We start from the raw sequence: 17,362 nt of genomic DNA, 5'->3' as shown, positions 1-17,362 counted from the left end.
AGCTGGTGACCTAGAAACCCAAGAATGGCAATAACGTCCAACATTTAATTAGTGCAGTGTTCAGGAGCCATTCGGCATTTATCTTGCAATATGGAACAGCCACTTTAAAAGGGTTGAGCGTATTCTAATGAATAAAGCCCTAAACATTATAGAGGGAGATAAATACACACTTATTATCAAATCTAACATTGTTCTATGGCTTATACATTCAGGCTGCGTGTAGAATCGCATGACAATGTAACTTTTGTGTCCTGTCATATGCAAATATCGGTCCCAGACAGCACTCTTGATTTGTGTCATCGCTGGAGGGGAATTTAATTTAAAAGGGAATTGTACATAATATTTGCTTCCCAACTGCCTTTGACTAGCAGTAGTTGTTGAAGTGAGGTTAATATTACTGGGTGAACCTAGTAAGGCTGCCATCTTTTGCCGGAGGCAGGGTTCTGGATGCAGGCCAGGGCTTAATAATCGGATAATACCATTAACAAATCATCACACTCCGAAGGTGGAGGACTCTGACCAACAATTCTATAAAAGTACGAATTCCCATAAGCGGGCTGAACAAATTTAAATGTTTTAATCTGTGCATGCACAGAGTATTTTTTGTTTAAGAAAAAATAATTGTCAGCCTTGGCTCAGTTGCAGCCTGAGTCAGAAGGTTGTGGGTTCAAGCTCCACTCCAGAGACTTGAGCACAAAATCTAGGTTGGCATTTCAGTACAGGGAGCGCTGCACTATTGGAGGTGCCGTCTTTCAGATGAGATGTCAAACCGTCTGCTCTCGGGTGGACGTAAAAGATTCAGTGACACTATTCAAAGTGGAGCAGGGGAGTTCGCCCCGTTTTTTTTAAAATCAGATTATCTGGTCATTATCACTGCTGTTTGTGGGATCTTGCTGTGTGCAAATTGGCTGCCACGTCGCCTACATTACAATAGCGACTACACCTCAAAAGTACATCATTTGGTTGTAAAACGCTTTGGGACGCCCTGAGGTCATGAAAGATGCTATATAAATGCAAGTTATTTCTTCTTTCTTTGAAACTGGATCACAAGAGTTGATTTATAATCATCAGGATTGTCAGACGGTCAGCACTGAACCTGTATTGTCTAGTTCAAAACTGGACAATTGGGCATTGTCTTTTAGTGCTGTCCTCATGGTGTTTTGTTCTGAAATAGTCAGATGCTCATCTCTGACTGCATTTTTCACCTTTTTTTATTTAGGTTGCTGGTCGGTGCTCCTCAGGCAGCAGGTCTCCCAGATCAATTGGCAAACCGCACTGGGGCCTTATTCTACTGTCCTGTGTCACTGTCCCATCGTGACTGTGAACGTGCCATCTTTGAGACACCAAGTAAGATTCCATACGTGCCGAGGTTGCTAGTTAGCTGTAAGGAAATCAAGACAAATAATTTTATGAACCAGATGTGGGAGACGATGCTACAATAAGGGAACAACCCATTTTAAAGAAGAAAATCCTGCCATTGCTGTGGCAATGAAGGTGATAAGTGAGTTAAAAGACACCAGGGTAGTACACGCCCAGACAAATCTCTTCCCAATAATTTGGTTGTCGTGCATCCAAGACCAGCCCAGTTATGCCCATGATTACAAGAAGAAAGCTGCATTGCAGAAATATTGGACCAGCTTACATGGGCAAAAGTAAACAGTTGTTCAAATTCAGGCGACACTTGATGGAAAATATTATTAGGATGGGCAGACGTAACCCAGACGTTGCTTTGTGGACTGTTCTGAACAGCAATAGTGGGTGGAAAGACTGATCTGTTGGGGCCATTTATATAACATGGTTTCCGAAGTTGGAATGAGTACTGGATGATTCTTCACATTTTTGTCTCGTATAAACATTTTGCATTAATCTATTAAATACTTTTGGGCTGGGGCTTGTTATTTGCGAATGCACTTACTGTGGTGTCTGAATGATCTTTTTTGTTTCACTATTGAACTATTAACTAATTTTCACCACGTAATTGTTTTCACAGCTGATCCGCAAACAGAAAGTAAGGAAGACCAGTGGCTTGGGGTCACAGTGGCAAGCCAAGGGCCTGGTGGGAAGGTGCTGGTAAGGCCAATTTGAATTGCTTTTTGTACAGGTTAGTCTGATTGGAGCATAAACATGCTTGCTGCCGATTTGTGACACAAATTTTTCCTGCACTGTGTCCCCGTCATAGGGAATTGCTGAGCAGAGGTTAGGCACCTTCTGTACAGAAAGGGAAGCAACTGAGTATAATGTGGCACTACAAGAGTTTGGGGGGCAAGTTAGTAGCCCATTCATGGCCAGCAATGGCACATAGCACAGAAAGACATGATGGGGAACAATGTTCCATTGTGGACAGTAGCGCCCTGTACATTTGTAATGAGGGCAGTCTGCATGTTCATGCGTGTCAAGGAATGAGGAGTAAAATTGGCCAGATTGAGCTGGTATATGTTCAGAAGGATGGACAAGGCAGGGTTGGCATCTTCACCTTTTTAGCAGCTGATTTTAAATCCATCCAAGAATGATGGGATGAAGTCTCCTTGCAGTGTTGGCACAAAACGACCCATAGCTCAACACTCATTGCTACTCAAAGTAACAGTCAGTTTGACAAAGGCTGTGGGATGGTTGGTGTACTGGAGTACTGTGTCCAATTCTGAGCACCACACTTTAGGAAGGATGTCAAGGCCTTAAGGAGGGTGCAGAGGAGATTTACTAAAATGGTACTAGGGATGAAAGACTTCAGTTGTGTGGAGACTGGACAAGCTGGGGTTGTTCTCCTTAGAGCAGAGAAGTTTAAGGGGAGATTTGAAAGAGTTTTCAAAATCATGAAGGGTTTTGATAGCGTAAATGAGGAGAAACTGTTTCCAGTGGCAATAGGATCGGTAACCAGAGGACACAGATTTAAGGTCATTGGCAAAAGAACCAGAGGACATGAGGACATTTTTTTATGCAGCGAGTTGTTACGATCTGGAATACACTGCCTGATAGGCTGGTGGAAGCAGATTCAATAATAACTTTCAAAAGGGAATTGGATAAACACTTGAAGTGGATCAATTTGCAGGGCTGTGGAGAAATAGCAGGGGAGTGGGACTAATTGGTAAAGCTCTTTCAAAGAGCTGGTGCAAGCATGATGGGCTGAATGGCCTCCTACGCTGTATCATTCTATGATAATAGATGAGAAAAAGCTACAACGAGGCAAGAGTTTCCTTCTGCAACGAGTCTGATCTCAATTTCCAAGTACTTGGTCTGTTGGAGATTTATTTAACAATAAATTGTAATTATTTTAGATTTAAAAAAAAACAAGTTGCTTGCTGCAAGAAACATAGAAACCTAGAAAATCGGAGCAGGAGTAGACCATTCGGCCCTTTCGAGCCTGCTCTGCCGTTCAATATGATCATGGCAGATCCTCCACCTCAATACTATATTCCCGCTTTCTCCCCATACTCCTTGATGCCTTTTGTGTCTAGAAATCTACCTAGCTCCTCCTCAAATATATTCAGTGACTTGGCCTCCACAGCCTTCTGTGGTAGAGAATTCCACAGGTTCACCACCCTCTGAGTGAAGAAATTTCTCCTCATCTCAATCCTAAATGTCCTACCCCATAATCCTGAGACTGTGACTCCTCGTTCTGGACCCCCCCCCAGCAAGGGGAAACATCCTCCCTGCATCCAGTCTGTCTAGCCCTGTAAGAATTTTATACGCTTCATTAGGTTCCCCTCTCATTCTTCTAAACTCGAGTGAATAAAGGCCGAGTCCACCCAATCTCTCCTCATCCGACAGTCCTGCCATCCCAGGAATCAGTCTGGTGAACCTTTGCTGCACTCCCTCTATGGCAAGTATATCCTTTCTTAGCTAAGGAGACCAAAACTGCACACAATACTCCAGTTGTGGTCTCACCAAGACCCTGAATAACTGTAGTAAGACAACCTTGCTCCTGTACTCAAATCTTCTTTCAATGAAGGCCAACATACCATTTGCCTTCCTAACTGCTTGCTGCAACTGCATGTTTGCTTTCAGTGACTGGTGTACAAGGACACCCAGGTCCCTTTGTACATCAACATTTGCCAATCTATCACCATTTAAATAATACTCTGCCTTTCTGTTTTTCCTTCCGAAGTGGATAACTTCACATTTATCCACGTTATACTGCATATGCCATGTATTTACCCTTTTTTAATGATATGGTAGCATAGTGGTTATGTTACTGGACTAGTAATCCAGAGGCCTGGACTAATAATCCAGAGTCATGAGTTCAAATCCCGCCACGGCAGCTGGCGAATTTAAATTCAATTAATTAAATAAAATTCTGGAATAAAAAAAAACAAGTATCAGTAATGGTGGCCATGAAACTACCGGATTGTCGTAAAAACCCATCTGGTTCACTAATGCCCTTTAGGGAAGGAAACCTGCCATCCTTACCCGGTCTGGCCTATATGTGACTCCAGACTCACAGCAATGAGGTTGATTCTTAATTGCCCTCTGAAATGGCCTAGCAAGCCACTCAGTTGTAAAATCTCGCTACGAAAAGTCATAAGAATAAATCCGGACGGACCACCCGGCATCGGACCACTAGACACAGGACACGACAAAGGCAAACCAAGCCCAGTCGACCCTGCAAAGTCCTCCTCACTAACATCTGGGGACTTGTTCCAAAATTGGGAGAGCTGTCCCACAGACTAGTCAAGCAACAGCTGATATAGCCATACTCACAGAATCATACCTTTCAGCCAACGTCCCAGACTCTTCCATCACCATCCCTGGGTATGTCCTGTCCCACTGGCAGGACAGACCCACCAGAGGTGGTGGTACAGCGATATACAGTCAGGAGGGAGTGGCCCTGGGAGTCTTCAACATTGACTCCGGATCCCATGAAATCTCATGGCATCAGGTCAAACATGGGCAAGGAAACCTCCTGCTGATAACCACCTACTGCTCTCCCTCAGCTGATGAATCAGTCCTCCTCCATGTTGAGCACCACTTGGAGGAAGCACTGAGGATAGCAAGGGCACAGAATGTACTCTGGGTGGGGGACTTCAATGTCCATCACCAAGAGTGGCTCGGTAGCACCACGACTGGCCGAGTCCTGAAGGACATAGCTGCCAGACTGGGCCTGCGGCAGGTGGTGAGCGAACCAACACAAAGGAAAAATTACTTGACCCCGTCATCACCAATCTACCTGTCGCAGATGCATCTGTCCGTGAAAGTATTGGTAGGAGTGACCACCGCACAGTCCTCGTAGAGACGAAGTCCCGTCTTCGCACTGAGAACACAATCCAACGTGTTGTGTGGCACTACCACCATGCTAAATGGGATAGATTCAGAACAGATCTAGCAGCTCAAAACTGGGCATCCATGAGGCGTTGTGGGCCATCAGCAGCAGCAGCAGAATTGTATTCCAGCACAATCTGTAACCTCATGGCCCGGCATATTCCTCACTCTACTATTACCAACAAGCCAGGGGATCAACCCTGGTTCAGTGAGGAGTTTAGAAGAGCATGCCAGGAGCAGCACCAGGCGTACCTAAAAATGAGGTGCCAACTTGGTGAAGCTACAACACAGGACTACATGCATGCTAAACAGCGGAAGCAACATGCTATAGACAGAGCTAAGCGATTCCACAACCAACGGATCAGATCAAAGCTCTGCAGTCCTGCCACATCCAGTCGTGAATGATGGTGGACAATTAAACAACTAATGGGAGGAGGAGGCTCTGTAAACATCCCCATCCTCAATGATGGCAGAGTCCAGCACATGAGTGCAAAAGACAAGGCTGAAGCGTTTGCAACCGTCTTCAGCCAGAAGTGCCGAGTAGATGATCCGTCTCAGCCTCCTCCTGATATCCCCACCATCACAGAAGCCAGTCTTCGGCCAATTCGATTCACTCCACATGATATCAAGAAACGGCTGAGTGCACTGGATACAACAAAGGCTATGGGCCCCGACGACATCCCGGCTGTAGTGCTCCAGAACTAGCAGTGTCTCTAGCTAAACTGTTCCAGTACAGCTACAACACTGGCATCTACCCGACAATGTGGAAAATTGCCTGGGGTATGTCCTGTCCACAAAAAGCAAGACAAATCCAATCCGGCCAATTACTGCCCCATCAGTCTACTCTCAATCATCAGCAAAGTGATGGAAGGTGTCGTCGACAGTGCTATCAAGCAGCACTTACTCACCCAAAACCTGCTGAACGATGTTCGGTTTGGGCTCTGCCAGGACCACTCGGCTCCAGACCTCATTAAAGCCTTGGTCCAAACATGGACAAAAGAGCTGAATTCCAGAGGTGAGGTGAGAGTGAACTGCCCTTGACATCAAGGCAGCATTTGACCGAGTGTGGCACCAAGGAGCCCTAGTAAAATTGAAGTCAATGGGAATCGGGGGGAAAACTCTCCAGTGGCTGGAGTCATACCCAGCACAAAGGAAGATGGTCGTGGTTGTTGGAGGCCAATCATCTGAGCCCCAGGACATTACTGCAGGAGTTCCTCAGAGCAGTGTCCTAGGCCCAACCATCTTCAGCTGCTTCATCAATGACCTTCCCTCCATCATAAGGTCAGAAATGGGGATGTTCGCTGATGATTGCACAGTGTTCAGTTCCATTCGCAACCCCTTAGATAATGAAGCAGTCCGTGCCTGCATGCAGCAAGATCTGGACAACACCCAAGCTTGGGCTGATAAGTGGCAAGTAACATTCGCGCCAGACAAGTCCAGGCAATGACCATCTCCAACAAGAGAGAATCTAATCACCCCCCGTTGACATTCAACGGCATTACCATCGCCGAATCCCCCACCATCAACATCCTGGGGGTCACCATTGACCAGAAACTTAACTAGACTAGCCACATAAATACTGTGGCTATAAGAGCAGGTCAGAGACTGGGTATTCTGCAGCGAGTGACCAACTCCTGACTCTCCAAGGCACAAGTCAGGAGTGTGATGGAATACTCTCCACTTGCCTGGATGAGTACAGCTCCAACAACACTCAAGAAGCTCGACACCATCCAGGAAAAAGCAGCCCACTTGATTGGCACCCCGTCCACCACCCTAAACATTCTCTCCCTTCACCACCGGCGCACCGTGGCGGCAGTGTGTACCATCCACAGGATGCACTGCAGCAACTCACTAAAGCTTCTTCGACAGCACCTCCCAAACCCACGACCTCCACCACCTAGAAGGACAAGGGCAGCAGGCACATGGGAACAACACCACCTGCACATTCCCCTCCAAGTCACACACCATCCCGATTTGGAAATATATCGCCGTTCCTTCATCGTCGCTGGGTCAAAATCCCAGAACTCCCTAGTAACAGCACAGTGGGAGAACCTTCACCACATGGACTGCAGCGATTCAAGAAGGCAGCTTACCACCACCTTCTCAAGGGCAATTAGAGATGGGCAATAAATGCTGGCCTTGCCAGCGACACCCACATCCCATGAATGAATAAGAGAAAGTGGGGTTACATTTGCCACCCTCCAATCTGCAGGAACTGTTCCATAATCTATAGAATTTTGGAAGATGACAACCAATGCATCCACTGTTTCCATAGCTACCTCTTAGTACTCTGGGATGCAGGTTATCAGGTCCTGGAGATTTATCAGGTTTCAGTCCCGTTAATTTCTCCAGCACTTTTTTTTTTACTAATACTAATTTCCTTTAATTCCTCTTTCTCACTTGTCCCTTGGTTCCCTAGCATTTCTGGAAAGTTATTTGTGTCTTCTGTGAAAACAGAACCAAAGTATTCGTTTAATTGCTCTGCAATTTCCTTGTTCCCATTTATAAATTCTCCAGTTTCTGACTGTAAGGGACCTACATTTGTCTTCAATAATCTTTTTTTCTTTTTACATACTTGTAGAAGCTTTTACAATCCACTTATGTTCCTTGCAAGTTTACTCTCATACTCTATCTTTCCCCTCTTAATCAATCTCTTGGTCCTTTTTTTGCTGAATTCTAAACTGCTCCCAATCCTCAGGCTTGCTACTTTTTCTGGCAACTTTATACGACTCCTCTTTGGATCTAATACTATCCTTAATTTTTTTTTGTTAGCCATGGTTGGGCCGCTTTTCCTTTTGTGTTTTTGCGCCAGAAAGGAATGTATAACTGTTGCATAAGAGGCAAGACTTTTCACTGGTAAGACGTCTGTTTAATTATGGCCCATTTGTTCCTCCTGACAGGTATGTGCACACCGGTATGAGAAGAGACAACTGAGCTCACAGGATGAGAAGAGAATTTTGGTGGGTCGCTGTTTCGTCATAAGTGACAACGTCGCCATCAATCCAGATGATGACTGGGACACTTCTCCAGTGCAGTTTTGTGAAAATGTAGGGGACGACCATCTGGGGCTGCTTATGTGCCAGCAGGGCATGGCTGCAGGATTCACACACCCCAATCACTATGCATATTACGGGGCACCAGGCGGCTGGAACTGGCAAGGTCTGGCTTTTTTTTTAAAAAAATGTTTTCTGTTTTAATTCTTATTAAGCTTGAAAGGTCAGGGTTTCAAATAACTTACTGAGCTATTTTAATTCAGTGCAGGAGTCACACGGACTGGAGCAGAGGCAGATGCCAAACCATCTTGACCTCGGCAGCATGAGGTCTGGGTGGGAATGCAATGTCAGGTGGCAGGAGACCGCCGTCGGGGACTAAAGGAACTGTCCTTTGGTGATTGGGAGTGGGTTCAGGAGGGCCTTACGGTTGGGGGAACGTGGGAAGCCCAGGGCAAAGGGGAGGCCTAAACGTTCCTTGTGGTGCCCAAGGGAGTGTCAAGGGATCTTTGTCTGCCTGTTCAGATAGATGTAAGGGGTCTCAATTTTACATCTCATCCAACAACACAGCACTCCCTCAGTGCTGCACTGAAGTGGTAGTTTAGATTATGTGCTCAAGTCCTGGAATGGGGCTCAAACCCACAACCTTTTGACTCAGATGAGAGTGCTACTACTGAGCCAAGTTAACACTTGTTATACCATTTCACAGGACAATATATCTGGATGCCAAGTCATTATGCCTCCAGACAGGCTGAACTCAGCTTTCCCTATATAAAATATAAATTGATTTTGCAATTGTATCTGTGTTTTGTGTACACAGATATAAAGTTAGTATTAAAGCCACCTAAACCAATGAAGACTAAATACAGTTCAAGGGGGATATTGTTCTGTGGTGCTACAGTTGAGACCTAAATGATTCGTGGCACTGAGTAAAAGTACTTATTAGAAACATACTCAAGATGACTTTAGTTTCCTTTTGAACTTCTATTGTTTTCAATACATTGTCACAAGAAATTACTATATGAATGAGGCCCCAGGTGGTGTTTAATGTTCATTTTGTTTGTTTTTTAATAGGAACCATCCAAGTCGCACAAAAGAACATCACATTTGTAGAGCTCAATATACTGGAAGATGGCCCTTACCTGCTTAGAGATTTATCAAAGGCACACAGCTACATAGGTATAGTAGATTTTCTCCTTATTATCCCTCCTCAGCTGGAGGCACTGACTTACGCTGGGGCATTGTTCAACAGGGAGATGCAGCTCTCCCCATTTTATACATTGACTGTTCCTGATGTCTTAGCCTAGAGAGTGTTAGCATGCAATTGAACCTGAGATAGGGTGAACGGAACAGTTAAGTCTATCCTCTAATCACCCAACAGCCACACATGTGCCCTTTCCAGCAAGGCCCACTGGAGAGTGATCAGGAACGGTTACCATGGCTACTATTGATGTTTGTCCCTGAGCTAGGAAGGTGGAGAAAAAAATAGTGAATTCAACTGCCCTGGAATATGATCAGCTCACTCAGCACAGATCAGGGATCAAACTTGGTGTCTGGGTGAGTACCCCACCAAACAACCCATTTCCCTTCTAGATTTTTTTTCTACTTTTTTTTTTGTTAAAAGTTTTCTGTGCAAAGCAGCATGATAGCAAAAGTCCTGCATGGCAGCACAGAAAACCAAACTGTACAGAGATAGGACTTCAAATTGAAACAGTTCTCAAAGTGTGATTTTATTTGCCAAAAATGGTTATTTTCACTACTGAGGCCAAAAGCAAAGAGCCAGGAGCCGCTCTTGTACCTAAAGTTTGATCTAGTTTTCCTCTCCTGTAAGACCAAGCAATGGTTCCCATCTCTTACAACTGATGGTTCCAGCTTGTAGTTCTTTTCCAACTATCGAGATTTTTTGCCTCACTACTTCCTCTGACTGCTCACTTCTTCCTCTGACTGCTCACTTCTCCATTGCTAAAATTGCCTCCAAGAAGCTCCATTTCCTCTTTCATGTCCAGAGCTTCTTTTCCCCAAAACATCTCTTGACTCTCATTCAACCTGGGCTAGAATACTTCATTCATACCTAATGTGTCTTTTATACTTCTAGGCAGGTTACAAGAAAAATTTTGTTGTCCATCTGATAGATGATCTGTTTCTCATTTCTAAACATTGCCTCTCCCTCAAAGTCTTTTTTCCCTTATTTTATCAGTACTCCTTTTGGGATCAATGATCATCTGAACTTTCCCCTCTTGCTAAACTCCAAATATATTGTCTCATATGCTTTCCTCCTCCATCTATCCTCATTTTGTTGAAATCAAAACTCATTGCAGTCTCCTACTCTGACCTTTCTTTCCAAGAGCCTCAAAGCTGTGGAACGCTTACTTCCCTCAGTCTTTCCTTCCTCCTACAATCATCAGGCTTTCCTTAGCATGCCATCAGCTAATCAATGTTTCCTGATTTACCTCACATTCTCTTTTTTACTCTTCTCTGTATCAGTGGTTTTCTGCAATAAGGGGTATGGCCCGTCATCTTGGTTTCTGAATAAAAAGAAATGAACTGGGGTTTTTGGGAAGCAATTTTTCAGTTCTTGCTGAAAGTTAACAAGAGAAGAACAGTGATTTTAACCCTTTTTTACAATTAGTTTCCTCTTTTCCCAACCCCCCCTCCCCCCAACCCTCTGTGGAGTTGGGAGAAATTGATAGTGTAGCTTAAATCTACACATCTACCCAGAACTGATTTATTTCAATTTAGTAACATACTGGTTCAGTATGATTGGGCAGGTTTTGTACGCTGAGCATTCCAGAATTGCCCTGTTTTGTGTATCTGGGCACCAATAATGCCCTTGCCTGTCCATCTGTGAACATTACAATAGCTTTAAGAATATTGCTCAAACTTTTAAAATAAAACTCCTGATGTGGTTTCCTTTTAAAAAGTGGACATATCACAAATCACCTGTTTCCCTGAACTGGAATGCAAATTTGTCTCCTTGATTACATAAAGAAGAAAACATCCTTTTTAGTATGTGGAGAGCACACATAAGCTTACATGTACCAATGGTCACATTGGTAACTTCGGAATATTTTACTATATTTTCACCACATCTGTTAAGTGCACGACTCTACTCAAATTCTGGGTCTTTTTTTAAAGTAGATCTGGCAAGGTGTCATGATGGTGCAATACATTAGTGCATTCCTCCGTGGACTAACAGAACAAAAGCCTGCTTAAGTTTAAAAGCTGGGAATAGATAAGAAATTGGTTAACGGTTAGGAAGCAGCGGGTATTTGTTGCAGGAGGTTATGACGGAGTGGGGGGAATCATGGGTATGGTAGTGTAATGGTCACGTTACTGGACTAACAGTCCAGAGAATGTGAGTTCAAATCCCACCATGGCAGTATGAGAATTTGAGTTCAATTATTTTTTTTAAAATCTGGTAACAGTAAAAGTGACCATGAAGCTGACATAAAGCCCCAATTGATTCATTAATGTTCTTTAGTGAAGGAAACCTCCTGTCATTACTCAGTCTGGCCGATATATGACTCCAGTCCCACCCCAACATGGTTGACTCTTAACTGCTCTCTGAGAACGTAGTTGACTTGAATACCTTTTTGAAGTGGCCTGGGAAGCCATTCAGTTGTATCAATCTCAAAGGCAACTAGGGATGGACAATAAATGCCGGCTTTGCTAGCAACGGCCACTGCCCGATAATTAATTTTTTTTTTAAATGTTGAGTGGAGTGACCCATTGAGTAATGGGATCTCAACTGTTTCTAGTTCATGTTGATGACTTGGCTTCAGACACTAAATGCAAATTGATCAAATTCACAGACGATAAACTAGGAGTGGCAGTTGAATCCTGAGAAAGTGACCATGGACCTACAGAATGAGCTGGATAAAATCTATAAGAGGGCAGAACGTTGGCAGATGAAATTTAATAGGGAATATCGTGAAGTACTGCACATAAAAACAGCAAATTGTGCATCAGTACTGCATCAATTGTGTTGAAATAGGCAAGGATAACGTTGAACAAGATCTGGGGGTATTGGTAGATTTGGGCACTTGACGACCAAAGGATGCAAAGAAGTGATCAATAAGGTGAATAGAAGCTGAATTATAAACCCAAAATAGTGGAGGGCAAGGGAGTCCTACTTAAACTGTGAGAAACTCTGGTCAGACCACACTGTGGGTACTGTGTTCAAGGCACAAGGGCGACAGTCAAGTCCTCGAGCTGGTGAGGAAAACTATAATGCTTGTCAACAGCATCAGAGCACTGAGTTTTGAGAGAAGACTGGGGAAACTCAGGTTCTTCAGCCTTGAGAGCAGATGACTGAGAGGGTACCTCATGGAGTTTTATTAGATTTAAAAAACAGTGCAGAAAAGGTAAATCCAGAATGTTACTTTAACTAAACTGTAATATTTGGACAAGGAGACACAAGTTCAAAATCATGAAAGGCAAATTTAAATGTCAGGAAGTTCTTCACACAGAATGATTAACAAATAAAATGGACTTTGGGAGAGCGGTGGGGGGGGTGGAGACTAAGGGTGGAATTTAACTCACCAGGAAGTGGGGGGGGGGGGGGGTTAAAAATTCAAAAATGGGAATCCCAATCCCAACCCGCCTCCAAACATGACCACTTCCGGTTTTAACGGAGGTGGGTTGGGTGACTAACCTGCTCTCCAGAGGTGGGCCCATCATTTAAATATTTTAATGAGGCTGCGTGCCTCAAATTTTAGGACAGTTTTAAATTTAACGGCTGCGGGCCGGATTTCCCAGGACTCGGGGGAAACCTGGCAGCTGAAGGGAGGCGAGAGCGGCCAGATCCAGCAGGAAAGTGCCTTTTCAGCACTGCTTGTGGGCCAGGGGTGCGTCTTGGCGCTCCAAGCTAACCAGCTTCTCTCCACGCAATCCGGCCCTTCCCCCGATTTTCCTTCCAGCCCGCCATGTCCTCTCCCGGTCACCCCTGATCTCCTTGCAGCCCGCGATCTCCTCTCCAAACCCTGCCTCCACCCCGATCTCCTCCCGGCTAGTCATCTCTCCTTCCCTCCTCTCTGCTTCCCGGGCGCGGCCTGGTACCGCAGGCCTTCCCACCTGACGGCTAGCCAGCCTCTCAATCTGGCTGGCTGGGAAATGGAGATGAAAAATTTTAAATGAGGTCCTGCCTTTAAATTTGGCCGATCTTCCGGGTTAACCGGCCACTATACCTCGCCCCGCCTCCACCTGCTCCCTCCCCATAAATATCGGGGCCGAAGTATTTCCTGGACAGATGAGCTTGAATGGGGCAAACTGCCTTCCCTAACCATATCTAACTGTACTGGATCAGTTCTCCAGTGAAGGAACCTGGACTGGGATTCATCCAAGAAGGTGTTGGCCAGTGAGTGCCCTGCTATCCAGCTTTAGCCAGAGCTTCAACTAGGTAAAAGGCTTTAGTTGATACAGCCTTCGATGTAGAAGTTGTATATAAGAGGGTGTACTTTCGTCTTCAGTGCCTGGACATTGAGCATCACCTGAGCAGAGTGCTCAGGAAATCGGGCAGGGAGGATGGCCTGCCTGTTGTAGAACCCACCTGATATCCTTCCCATTAATTTAAATAGAAGGAAAATCAGTTGAGTTCTGTTACCAGTCTGCCATCCTCCCTGTTGGATTTTCCTTTCTGTGCTCAGCCCAGATGATGTTTAACGCCTCTGTGGTAAAGGTAAAATCTGCCTCAAAGTCTTTTTCTCCATACATGGGTCCTAAGATTCCCCATTGGTTCTCGGCCAGATCACAAGGTACAGCATTCCATCTCTAGTGAAGAAGGGCAAGAGAAAAGAGGAAGGACTATTATGACAGAGACTGATTGTGACAAGATAAAATTTCACATCCCAGGTGGTCCTCCTTTCTTTCTTTGTTTTAAAAAAAAAATGGTAACAGAAAATGAGAATAAAATTCAACTTTTTAAAAAGTTTGAACTATATGCAGTACCAAAACATTTCATCTGAGCTTTTAGTGGACATGTCCCTCTTGTATTCAGAACCATAGGTGTCACTCATAATTATAAAGGCCCTTAACTGCCTATCTAAAATTCAGTACCTGACCTCGCAAGAAACCAATTGGTGCTCAAGATAGATGTATGTCTTCCGAAAGCTCACTCAGTGTGTTCGAACACTGCCGCCTTGCCAAAAATAATTTTCTATGTGTATCCAGTGAATTGATTAAAATCAGCTACTTTTGGCTTCCAAGTGTCGCAACCAGTGCACATTGTCTAAAAAGTTTTTCATTTGAATTTCCTTAATTTGTAAACCATACAGATGTGCAGGTAGCTGTATACATCTAATTGAGTGACTTGTGGCTTACTTGACTCAATGAGTCAGGAGGTAAATGACCCACTTGCTCGTTGAACTGTTACCTGTCCTGTGGCATTCATGGTTGTTGTGCTCTTCCAAGGCGTATCATTTTTAAATTATTTTCTTTTTAAATTTGTATTGTATATTTTCCTTCTCCATTTTCCATGATGATTTCCTCTCCGTCTGCCCTCTGCTGAAGTTGTTGCCTCCTTGCATGGGTACTGGGTGCCCTCCAATACCTCGCCAAAGTTGCCACTCTTCGTGTGTGGCCTTAGAGGGTGAGCATTGGCAGGCTATTCAACCACAGGGGCATCACAGCCAAGCTCACCTAATGTCCAAACACGTGCATTTCTGCTATTGCTCTGCTGGACAGCAATTGGGATTAGGAAGGCTAATGTCACCCTTCTTTACCCAGATGCACAGAGGCTAGTTATAGCACCTCAGCTGAGTCAGCACAGATTGGGTCTTGAACTTGAAATCTTTCCGATCTGTGGTTTACCTGCGGGAGCCAGGGGAACTTATTCAATGTATTTATTGCTAACCTGGAGGTTTTCCTTTCCTCACAGGATACTCGCTCACCGCTGGCAAGAGGATCACACAGAAAGAGCACTTCAGCTACGTGGCAGGAGGCCCCCGCTATAATCACACAGGGGCAGTGTTTCTACTTGGACAGGGCAAAGTAAATGACCTAAATATAGAGCACATTATAGTGGGAAGTCAAACAGGGTCGTACTTTGGGAGTTCAGTGGCTGTTGCTGATCTTAATAACGACAGGTAGGTAATGTGGAGCTTTCAAACCTGCTGTATGAGTGTATGAGCTTTTCTGCCACGACCATTGGAATGGTGTTGAATGGATGCTCTTCCTTCTCGGGGAATTCTGTGAGCAGTCAGAGTCCCTGAAGTGGCCGGAAAGAGGCCCAAACCAGATAGTTACCGGGAAAAACATTGTAATTGTATCTCCTGTGGTGCTAGCCTTTCCAACCCATTTCCTCAAGGATCATTTGACTTTTCATCAGAGAGTTCAAACTAAACTAGACTTGCGAGATCGGTGGCTCAGTGGTGACCTATACTCCAAGTCTGTAACTAGGATCAACTGCACCTTTTATTATAGTTTGATATAAGAAAATATTATTTATGAACAGATTTTAATAGAAAATGACTCGTGGGGAGGAAGACGAACAGTGATTTTCAGACTTAGAGCAAAGGAGTAAGGTGCCCTGTTCTGTGTTGATCTGTTGGGAGTGAGCGGGATGGAGTGGGGGGGGGGGGGGGGGTGCAAAAGTCAGGTAGACTGGGAGTGGGAGGGGGGCACATATCTATGAGGGCAGTCTCCAACATGATATTTTGTCCTGAGGTTTTAATCTGGCTAAGAGTGGGATTAGGAAGAAGCAAAGCCACAAAACTGACAACTCTCCTAACTGGGATAATGAGGAAGAAAAGGGCAATCTTCTCACTGTCCAGTCTACAACATGGCTACCAAGTGATGTACATGTAACTTCAGGTGGGAGTTTTATGACCTACAGCCTGAAATTGAGACACGGATACGCAGTGCAGTCAAATGATTGGGCTCAATTTTAAACTTAAATTGTGGGGGCGGGGGGGGGCTGTGAAAATTGCAAAAATGCAGAGCAGGTTCGAAAGCCGGCTCCAACCCGCCGACTTCCGGGTTCCCCACAGACGCGCCTGTGCGCGCACGCGCACTTCCTGAATCCCGAAGTAATTGCCAGGGGGATGGTAGATAAAGAACCAAATGTACCTCATTGAGGTACTTAAGGTACTTTACTTGTGACATATTAGGTAGTAAGAACGAGTTTTAACTTACCTGGGTGGCTTTCCCACGGCTTCCGATTCACGTCTGGTGAAACCAGGCATGAAGGGCCGGATCAGGCAAAAATGAAATACATAAATTAAATTAAAAAACCATTGCACAAAGTTAAAACACAAAATCAACCTGCCTTTCCACCCTGCTCCGATGTCTCCCTCTCAGCCCACGATGTCTCCATCTCCTGACCTCCCCCGATGTCCCTCTCCGATCTCATCATCATCTCCCCACCCCGGCTGCCATCCCGCCTCTACTCTAATATCGGGGCCGTTGTGTTTAATTCTAGTAAAATACTAATTTTGCCCAACAAATTTAATGGAGGAATTAGCTTTGCCCCCATTTAAACTTGTCAGAGGAGAAAGGAGCAGCTGTTAGTGTCCAAACATGTCACTGACTAACAAACAGCAACCTAACATGTCAGTGTTCCTCTGAATGTACTTGTACATTGGGAGGATTTAACAGACAATACTGTTGAGGACGGCAGCAGCTGAGCAATGCATCTGTTCTGATTTTATAACTTGTATAGGATGCAGGAACATGTGTTCCTTTAGGATTTGGAGTGATTGGTGCTTCCTGAATATTATTACCTCAGTCTCGTTGTGTAGCAGCGAAGCAACATGAAACACTGATTTGTTTCAGAAACTCGTAATGACTTGAACATCCTGTGTACAAGTGAACATATGCAGAAGAGCCCCTTTACGTGAGAGCTACATAAAGAAGGCAATGTTTCTTCCCTCATTCCTTTTTATAACATTACAGGAGAGGTTTTCCTTTTCCCTGTGCCTTGGAAAGCCGTGATTCCTGTGCGCAGGGGAGAGGAAAAAGGGGCAGAGATCCGATACATCAGATCTTCACCAAATTGTGCTGCCCCCTGGATTTCCTGGGGCTTTCTCTGTGAACACAACTGAGCCTCCACATGCAGTTGGCGCAGTGTCAGCTTTACTATTGTGAGGTGGGATGGGGTATTCCCGGCCTTATTCCTCACTCTC

General features: G+C 44.8%; 1 protein-coding gene across 1 annotated transcript in view; it reads left to right on the top strand.

Moving 5' to 3' along the window:
* Positions 1 to 17,362, top strand: part of itga3b (integrin, alpha 3b) — a 135,318-nt gene that overhangs the window by 56,670 nt on the left and 61,286 nt on the right. Inside the window, exons 2-6 of the mRNA XM_067968987.1 lie at positions 1,220 to 1,347; positions 1,991 to 2,070; positions 8,154 to 8,412; positions 9,318 to 9,422; positions 15,118 to 15,325. Coding sequence (XP_067825088.1) covers positions 1,220 to 1,347; positions 1,991 to 2,070; positions 8,154 to 8,412; positions 9,318 to 9,422; positions 15,118 to 15,325 — 780 coding nt within the window. The remainder of the gene's footprint in view (positions 1 to 1,219; positions 1,348 to 1,990; positions 2,071 to 8,153; positions 8,413 to 9,317; positions 9,423 to 15,117; positions 15,326 to 17,362) is intronic.

Source organism: Heptranchias perlo, chromosome 30, assembly GCF_035084215.1.
Source record: "Heptranchias perlo isolate sHepPer1 chromosome 30, sHepPer1.hap1, whole genome shotgun sequence".
Classification (NCBI taxonomy): domain Eukaryota; kingdom Metazoa; phylum Chordata; class Chondrichthyes; order Hexanchiformes; family Hexanchidae; genus Heptranchias; species Heptranchias perlo.
This window is presented reverse-complemented; position numbering and strand designations above follow the sequence as displayed.